Source organism: Palaemon carinicauda, chromosome 35 (genome assembly GCF_036898095.1).
Source record: "Palaemon carinicauda isolate YSFRI2023 chromosome 35, ASM3689809v2, whole genome shotgun sequence".
NCBI lineage: Eukaryota > Metazoa > Arthropoda > Malacostraca > Decapoda > Palaemonidae > Palaemon > Palaemon carinicauda.
Genome location: NC_090759.1, coordinates 65582361 through 65592360, shown reverse-complemented (window position 1 = coordinate 65592360; position 10000 = coordinate 65582361). Strand labels below are relative to the sequence as shown.

The 10000-nt window shown below is 37.2% G+C and overlaps 1 protein-coding gene across 1 annotated transcript in view; it reads right to left on the bottom strand.

The window, feature by feature from the left end:
* Positions 1 to 1733: 1733 nt before the first annotated feature.
* Positions 1734 to 10000, bottom strand: part of LOC137627522 (tubulin beta-1 chain-like) — a 25142-nt gene continuing 16875 nt past the window's right edge. Inside the window, exons 2-7 of the mRNA XM_068358612.1 lie at positions 8929 to 9037; positions 8140 to 8250; positions 6513 to 6757; positions 5641 to 5948; positions 2640 to 2946; positions 1734 to 1946 (exon numbers count right to left, since the gene is read on the bottom strand). Coding sequence (XP_068214713.1) covers positions 1740 to 1946; positions 2640 to 2946; positions 5641 to 5948; positions 6513 to 6757; positions 8140 to 8250; positions 8929 to 9037 — 1287 coding nt within the window. The 3' untranslated portion in view covers positions 1734 to 1739. The remainder of the gene's footprint in view (positions 1947 to 2639; positions 2947 to 5640; positions 5949 to 6512; positions 6758 to 8139; positions 8251 to 8928; positions 9038 to 10000) is intronic.

The window sequence follows — 10000 nt, the reverse complement described above, 5'->3', positions numbered from 1 at the left end:
ATTATTTGTCCTTGAAGTTGAAGGAAAATACGCTTTTAATCAATGGGACTTTTCTCTAATCATCTATACTAGTCAGAATACAAACAGACACTCACACTATATAAAGGCACTTTTGGATATATATTAATTGACTTTACAACCCATTTGCTGCCTACAGTATGCCTCGAGCAGCTCACCATAAGCTCTATCATAGGTTATTAGCAGCTCTGTTCAATGTCATTGGTTTGTTTCGTCTCATTACTTCTACGTAGCTGCCAACTTTCTATAAAGGTTTAAAGGCCGCTCATGAATGGCAGAGACAAGGGACAACGACATTGCCCTATCAAGCAGGATAGTGTCCTAGAGACTGACCATATATACATATGATCAGCGCCCAAGCCCCCTCTCCATCCAAGCTAGGATCAAGGAGGGCCAGGCAATGGCTGCTGATGACAGCAGATAGACCTATAGGCTCCCCCAAACCCCCCATCCTTAGCTCACAAGGATGGTGATGTTGCAGCGACCAAAGTAACTAACGAGTTTGAGCAGGACCTGAACCACAGTCTGGCTATCACCAGTCAGGGACGTTACCACATCGGTCACTACAACCCAGATGGTCAATAAATGATATAAAATTTCTTGGGTGAATAATGTAATTATTTTACTATGCACTATCATCGAAATTAAAAGAAATGCATTGATATCAAAAGAAGATCATTTATTATTAAATATTATATCAGTTTAAGAAAACTCTTGATTTTGCAAAGAAAATTTTCTAAAAATTACTATGATTTAATTTTTTTTTTCATTAAAGAATACGAAATGAGAAAGCAAAAATACACTTAAGAATATAAGAAAGATTGAAAATTATTGGATGAAAGGATAGCTGAGCGTAAATTAATAGTTCCCCACTAAGAGACACAAGGGAGAGTAAAAATCCTATAAAAGATGAAAAAAAAAAAAATCTAATATTCGGTCTGTCTCAAAAAGATCTCTAATATTCGGTTTGTCTCAAAAAAGAAAAAAAAATCTCTGATATTCGGCCTCTTAAGAAAAAAAAAAAACATAATATTCGGTCTCTGTCTCAAAAATATTCTTTAATATTCTGTCTGTCTCAAAACCATTTTCTAATATACAGTCTCTATCTCAGGAATATTGCCTAATATTCGGTCTCTGTCTAAAGAAAAATTTATAATATTCGGTCTGTCTCAAAAAAAATTCTCTTTAATATTCGGTCCCTGTCTCAAAAAAAAAAAATCTCTAATATACGGTCTCTGTCTTAAAGAAATTCCCTAATATACGGTCTCTGTCTTAAAACAATTCCCTAATATTCGGCCTCTGTTTCAAAACAATGCCCTAATATACGATCTCTGTTTCAAAACAATGCTCTAATATTCGGTCTGTTTCAAAACAATGCCCTAATATACGGTCTCTGTCTCAAAACAATTCTCTAATATACAGCCTCTGTCTCAAAACAATTCCCTAATATACAGTCTCTGTCTCAAAAAATTCCCTAATATTCGGTCTCTGTTTCAAAACAATGCCCTAATATTTGGTCTCTGTTTCAAAACAATGCCCTAATATTCAGTCTCTGTTTCAAAGCAATGCCCTAATATTCGCTGTCTCAAAAAAAAAATCTCTAACATTCGGTCCCTGTTTCAAAACAATGCCCTAATATTCGCTGTCTCAAAAAATTCCCTAATATTCGGTCTGTTTCAAAACGATGTCCTAATATTCGCTGTCTCAAAAAAAAAAATTCCCTAATATTCGGTCTCTGACTCGTATTCAGTCTCAGCTGCGTAAGAATCGTCATCCGCTGTGGCCTCTTGGTACTGCTGGTATTCGGATACCAAGTCATTCATGTTAGACTCGGCCTCTGTGAACTCCATCTCGTCCATTCCCTCGCCCGTGTACCAGTGGAGGAAAGCCTTTCGCCGGAACATGGCGGTGAATTGCGTAGAGATTCGCTGTGAGAGAAAGGAAAGATGTTTTAAATATGATGCTGGAAAGGATTAGTGAAGTGGTTTATTATATAGAAATGTTTTGTTTACTCTCTCTCTCTCTCTCTCTCTCTCTCTCTCTCTCTCTCTCTCTCTCTCTCTCTCTCTCTCTCTCTCTCTCATGTCTGGAGAGATGGAAACAATTTACCCCCTCTCCAGCTCCCTCCTCTGTCTCATATACACACACATATCTATATATATATATATATATATATATATATATATATATATATATATATATATATATATTATTTATATATATATATTCATATTATATATATACATATATATATATGTATATATATATATATATATATATATATATATATATATATGTATATATATATATATATACACACAATATGAATATATAACAACAACAGCACAGGCAGCCGTTTCCAGTCTTGCATGACAAAGTCCTCAGACATATTCTTATCCGTGTGTGTTGTTTGGCCATTCCATCGCCATCACCACGCTGACCACTGCGGACTGGTGATGGTGGGAGACTAGTGTGATCGCTCCTAGCAAACCAACATAGTATTAATGTCCCTGACTAGAACAGCGTTGTTTATCATGGAGAGAGAGAGAGAGAGAGAGAGAGAGAGAGAGAGAGAGAGAGAGAGAGAGAGAGAGAGAGAGAGAGAGAGCAAAAATCCAAACCTTGAATAAATCCTGGATGGCCGTGGAATTCCCTATGAAAGTCGCTGCCAGTTTCATCCCCCTGGGAGGGATGTCACACACCGCCGTCTTCACGTTGTTGGGAATCCACTCGACGAAGTAGGACGAGTTCTTGTTCTGGATGTTCAGCATCTGTTCGTCCACCTCCTTCATGGACATGCGCCCTCGGAACACGGTGGCCACCGTCAGGTACCTGCCGTGGCGGGGGTCGCAAGCGGCCATCATGTTCCTCGCGTCGAAGAGCTGCTGCGTGATCTCCGAGAGTTGGTAGGACTTGTAGGCTTGCATCCTGTCCATAGAGAGAAATGTATACGTATTATTTTATTAGGTTCGTTATAAATATATTTAAACTATTTAAAGGTTTAAATGTCACTCATGAGTGGCAGAGGTAAGGGACAATGGTAATGCCCATGCAGGACAATGCCTTAGAGACTGGTCATATATACATATGATCAGCGCCCAAGCCCCTCTCCATCTTAGCTGGGATCAGGGAGGGCCAGGGAGTGGCTGCTGATGACTCAGCAGGTAGACACATAGGCTCCCTCAAACTCCCCATCCTTACTATACGAGGATGGTGAGGTTGCAGACACTACAAGAAATTATTTGGTTTCCTTTTGACCCATTGCCACTCACTTCATGCTCCCAATTTCCTTTGAATGTTTCAAAGCTTTGAGTTTTGTACTGAGGAATGCGTGACTTATGGATTATTATAATTTTTATATTTTGTGGGATTGTTTAGAAAATATCATAAGCGCATTTTAGATATATACTTCCAGTGAAACAAGTATTGGAATCGAGTAATAGTGATTGATTGATTTTATTTGATTATTAGTGGCACAACTGATTTATCAACGCGTTGACATATGAAATCACGTGACATTACAAGGCCAGGAGGAGAAATGTAGTTGAGGTTGATCATGAGTGTTTTATCCGACATTATTATTATTATCATTACTTGCTAAGCTACAACCCTAGTTGGAAATGCAGGATGCTATAAACCCAGTGGCCCCAACAGGGAGGAAAGGAAACAAGGAAAAGTAAAATATTTTAAAAACAGTAACATTAAAATAAATATTTCCTATAAAAACTATAAAAACTTTAATATAACAATAGGGAGAAAAATTAGATAGAATAGTGTGACCGAGTATACTCTTAAGCAAGAGAACTCTAACCCAAGACAGTGGAAGACCATGGTACAGAGGCTATGGCATTACCCAAGACTAGTGAACAATGGTTTGATTTTGGAGTGTCCTTCTCTTAGAAGACCTACTTACCATAGCTTAAAGGTCTCTTCTTCCCTTACCAAGAGGAAAGTAACTCGGTGCACTGTCATAAATCGGTTTATTTGCTCATTTATTTGTCCCCTGTTATTACACCTTTGTAAATATTACTGATGAATAACTGGAAAATAAAGGAAATAGCCCTATGCAGCGAATTCCGCAAACTTTATATTTGCATTGGCCTTTTTTTTTTTCTTCAGTTTGTTTTTTTATTTGACCTCTATGTCCGAATAAAGGTCAGGGGTTGACTTTGGTATTAACGGTTTTGCTTTGTTAAATACCATGGCTGAATTAAATTTTGCACCGCACCTTGGCAGTCTGGTGTCTGCAGCACTGGTCTGTGATGAGGACCGAAACCTGCAGAGTAAGACTTCTTATGGGAGTAAAGTCATCTATACACTATGCGGAGCACTATAGGAATTATTAAATGGTCTATGCAGTCTATTCGGCCATGACTGCACCCACTTTTTAGCCTTTTAATTTACTTTCATTAACAGAATATTTCATACATATTACTGTCCATCCTCTTTTTCAACTTTTATTTCACAGTGCAAATGTAGTTTTATCCCCAGATGAACTTTATTATTATTACTTGCTAAGCTATAGCCCTAGTTGGAAAAGCAGGATGCTATAAGCCCAGGGCCTCAACAGGGAAAATAGTCCAGTGAGGAAAGGAAAGGATGAAAAATAGAATATTTTAAGAACAGTAATATTGAAATAAGTATTTCCTATATAAACTATAAAAACCTAAACAAAACAAAAAGAGGAAGAAAATTTAGATAGAATATTGTGCTCGAGTGTACCTTCAAGCAAGAAAACTCTAACCCAAGACAGTGGAAGACCATGGTACAGAGGCTATGGTACTACTCGAGACTAGAGAACAATGGTTTGACTTTGGAGTATCCTTCTAGAAGAACTGCTTACCATAGCTAAAGAGACTCTTCTAACCTTACGAAGAGGAAACTAGCCACTGAACAATTACAATACAGTAGTTAACCCCTTGGGTGTAGAATTGTTTGGTAATCTCAGTGTTATCAAGTATATGAGGACAGAGGAGAATCTGTAAAGAATAGGCCAGACTATTCGGTGTATATGTAGGCAAAGGGAAAGTGAACCGTAACCAGAGAGAAGGATCCAATGAAGTACTGTCTGGCCGGTCAAAGGACCCCTTAACTCTCTAGTGGTAGTATCTCAATGGGTGGCGGGTGCCCTGGCCAATCTACTACCTATGAATGGTAATGAATGGCCTCCCTGGTCTCATCGTCGACCCATGTTGCCTGGCGATTTTTTGGACTGGGGTTCGAGACCCACCCAAGCTTGATAGTCTCTTGTCTGCAACCTCACCATCCTTGTGTGTTAGGGATGGGGGATTTGGGAAAGCCTCTAGGTCTACCTGCTAAGTCATCAGTTTCTTTTGCATGGCCCTCCCTGGTCCTAACTTGGGTGGAGAGAGGGATTAGGCGCTGATCATATGTATCTATGGTCAATCTCTAGACTACTGTCACTGTATCTTGCCTCTGCCATTCATGAGTGACCTTTAAACATATACGAACTCCTCCGTTAATGTTTCATTTTATTTCAAACATGGAATGACCGAAGTTGCTCAAGGTCAACGTCTGGGAAAGAATAAGAATTATATGATAAGGAATAATATTCTACCATATAAAGAGATGAGTTATAATGCTTTTTTTCTGTTATCTTACCCTCTTGCCGTCAGCGGAGCAAATCCAGGAATGAAGAAATGGAGACGTGGGAAGGGAACCATGTTGGTTGCTAGCTTCCTCAGGTCGGCATTCAGCTGACCTGGGAACCTGAGACAGGTTGTCAGTCCTGACATGGTGAGAGAAACCAGATGGTTTAGATCACCGTAGGTCGGAGTAGAGATCTTGAGTGTCCTGAAGCAGATGTCGTAAAGGGCTTCGTTGTCGATGCAGTAGGTTTCGTCGGTGTTTTCGACCAGTTGGTGGACGGAGAGGGTCGCGTTGTAGGGCTCCACTACCGTGTCGGAAACCTAAAAAAGAAGAAATTATTAACTAATAGTTTCTGTATTCGACTTTTCATTTGGAAGAGTTGACGATGGGGAGTTGAGGTTCCTCTACTGTAAAGAAGTCAAGAACTGAAAATGAATTAAGTTTTATGAATGCAAACCTAAAGATAAATGGAGTGATTAACAGGGAAGTGTGTTTCTTGCCAAATGCTGCATTTTAACTAAACATGAATATTAACAGAAGAAATACTATCATTATTTGCTTTGACATTAATAATGACAAATATAACCGTTGTAATACTAATTCAGTTCTGTGACATATTATTGCATTATTATTATTATTACTAGTTAAGCTACAATCCTAGTTGGAAAAGCAAGATGGTATAAGCCCAAGGGCTCCAACAGGGAAAAATAGCCAAGTAAGGAAAGGAAATATAGAAATAAATAAATGATATACGAAGTAATGAAAAAATAAAGTATTAAAAAAACATTAACATTAAAGCAAATATTTCATATATTATGATCTAATGCTTAATCCTAATTGTTATTTTGTTGCTTTAATTTTTAACTGGCCTAACACTAGCATACCTTAGGACTCGGCATGACCGAGTGGGTATTCATGATTCTGTCTGGGTATTCCTCTCGGATCTTTGATATGAGTAAGGTGCCCATGCCTGAGCCAGTGCCCCCTCCTAGAGAGTGGGTCAGCTGGAATCCCTGGAGGCACTCACAGCCCTCTGCTTCCTTCCGAACAAGTTCAACTACCTCGTCAACGAGTTCGGCGCCCTCTGTGTAGTGACCTTTGGCCCAGTTGTTGCCTGCTCCGCTCTGACCTAACATAAAAAGGTCATAATGTTAGTTCGAAGCATTTTGTATTTGAAGTGAGATCTGGGGTAATTACAAATAAACTTTTGTTTATTGACAATATATTTTTTTTACATATGAACTACTAATTACCCCTGGGCAGGGAAGGATAATAATGTTAGTTGAAGCATTTTGCATATGAAGGAAGATCCAGGATAATTGCATATAAAATCGTTAATTGATATAAAAAAGACGTTTGTTTATGAATTAATAATTACTTCAATGACATTTTAACCTTTCCAATTCGTTACACCTTTTGGATAGGTGAATCACGACAAACCTTGAATCGAGATGGAAAATTAAAAAGAAACCTTTTCACGAAAGTAATGACCGTTACAGTTAAACTTTCGATTAATAATAGAAAAAAACGTTTGAATATGAATTATTAATTACTTCAATGATCTCTTAACTTCCCAAATTCCTCACACGTTTTGGATAAGCGAATCACTACAAACCTTGAATTTAGAGGAAAAATAGTAAAGAAAAATTTTATTCCTTTGAGTTGAGCCTTTTCACTAAAGTGAGTTACTATTCGGTTGCTAAAAACATTCTGGGTGAAGTTGTAACTCTACTTTCTCAAAATGAAAGGAAATTATTTCTTCATTTTTAACCCATTCCTTTTTGAGTGTTAATACCTTAACGTGGTGATAGGTTTTGTATATCGCCATGATCAGCAAGGCTGTACTAATCAGGGCCACCCATACTGAGTTGGTTTCCTGTGAGTGATCAGACGAAAGTCTCCCACCATCACCAATCCGCACTAGCCAGCATTGTGATGAAAACTGGTGGTCTGTTGGTAACGTCCTTGCCTGCTGATCGCCAGTCTGGGTTTCTAGTCCCGCTCAAATTCGTTAGTTCCTTTGGTCGCTGCATCTTACCATCGTTGTGAGCTAAGAATTGGGGCTTTGGGGGAGTCTATAGGTCTATCTGCTGATTCATCAGCAGCTATTGCCTGCCCCTCCTTGGTCCTACTTTATGTGGAGAGGGGGCTTGGGCGCTGATCATACGTATATATGGTCAGTCTCTAGGGCATCGTCCCTTGCCTCTGCTATTTATGGGTGGCCTTTAAACCTTCAAACCACGGACATGAATTGAAATGTCTGAGGTCATTGTCCTGCAGTGGACTAGAAACAGCTGCATTTGTTGTTGTGTATATATATGTATATGTATATATACTGTATATATATACAGTATATATATACAGTATATATATATATATATATATATATATATATATATATATATATATGTGTGTGTGTGTGTGTGTGTGTGTGTTTATAATGGACATATATTTTTTTCTATTACCAAACTCTTCAATGCATCATCTACCTAACCCACATACACATCTTACCAAAGATGAAATTATCTGGCTTGAAAAGTTCCCCAAAAGGTCCATTTCTGACAGCATCCATAGTCCCGGGCTCCAGATCCACCAGGACAGCTCGGGGCACATATTTGCCTCCTGAAAAAGATTGATGAGAATTAAAAATAACGTTGTGTTTTTTTTTTTTTTTTTTTTTTTTTTTTTTCTTCGTTGTCACATCTTGAATGCCTGGAAGATAGATTAATTTTACTTTTACTAACTAATTATATCCAATAATAACTGTTGATCATATTCTTTTATGGCCTTAGGTAAAATTTATTGCGAAGGCCTAGCTTAGAGTTTTAACGGTACCTGAGATCTATTTGATAGAAATTTTAAAATGTGATTTTTTATTATCTTCACAAAGTAGCCCCAATTCAAAGGATCAAATTATTTTTGATTCACAGGCAATTTCAAGTCTTCAAATCTCCCTAACGATGAATTATTCGAATATATAAATATTACAAACTGGAAAGAGAGAGTGAGAGAGAAGGGGGTGGGGTTAATACATTACTTACACTTTTTAGCTTTTAATTATTTCAACGTGTAGTTTTTAAAGAACTCTTAGAAAATAATGGTAACATTAAAATTCATAATAAACATACATACATCTACTGTTATATATTCTATATATCCTTCAAGAACTTAACGCAGACAGTAACACCAACGCCCCCCTCCCCCTCCCCTTACAGCTTGTCCTTTCATCCTTTGAACTGTCCTATAGAGGATCCTTAGGATACAAAGGCCGAAGGGCACCGAGTCGAGGGGCTAACCCACCTGTGGCTTCGTTGTAATAGACACTAATCCTCTCCAGCTGGATTTCATGTCCTCCTTCGTAGATTCCTGTCGGATTTATGCCGTGTTCGTCGCTTATAACTTCCCAGAACTGGAAAAAAACAAAAAGAATATAAGTAAATTATTAATGATTGACACATAAGATAATATCTCGTCAATGCGTTCTATTTACTCATTGAATAAAAGGAAGATGTAATTTTATAACTTGTTTTGTATCTCTATATATATCATCATCATCATCATCATCACCATCAGCTGTTGCTAGTCCACTGCAGGACAAAGGCCTCAAACAGTCCTTCCACTCGCGCCTGTTTATGGTCTTTCTATGACAGTCTTTACCGCAAAATTTTTTAAGTCGTCAATCCATCGTCTTCTCTTTATAATATAAACATACATTTATATATATATATATATATATATATATATATATATATATATATATATTATATATATAAATCAATATATATACCAACAAAACTACATATATATGTATATATATATATATATATATATATATATATATATATATATATGTATATATACATATACATTATATTATATATATATATTGATTGATTGATTGGTTGATTTGAGGTTTTCTGACATCCTGACATCTCAAATCAATCAATCAATCAATCAATCTCTCTCTCTCTCTCTCTCTCTCTCTCTCTCTCTCTCTCTCTCTCTCTCTCTCTCTCTCTCTCTATATATATATATATATATATATATATATATATATATATATGTGTGTGTGTGTGTGTGTGTGTGTATGTGTTTGTGTCCAAGGTAGGTTTATGCACTGAAGAAGAATTCCAAAATTCCATAAAATAAGATGTTATGATTTCCAATCCTGGTGGAAAAGGTAACTGAGATTAAATGTAAGTTCAGTGGCCCTATAAAGGTTGTTTTTATCATCAAGAATGTAAAACATTTGAGTAATCACCATATGGAAAATTTGGGCTTATACTATCCTGCTTTTCCAACTATACTCCATTTCTTTTATCGAGGCAGATTTGCACCGACTCGCAGCGGTGCCCTTTTAGCTCGGAAAATT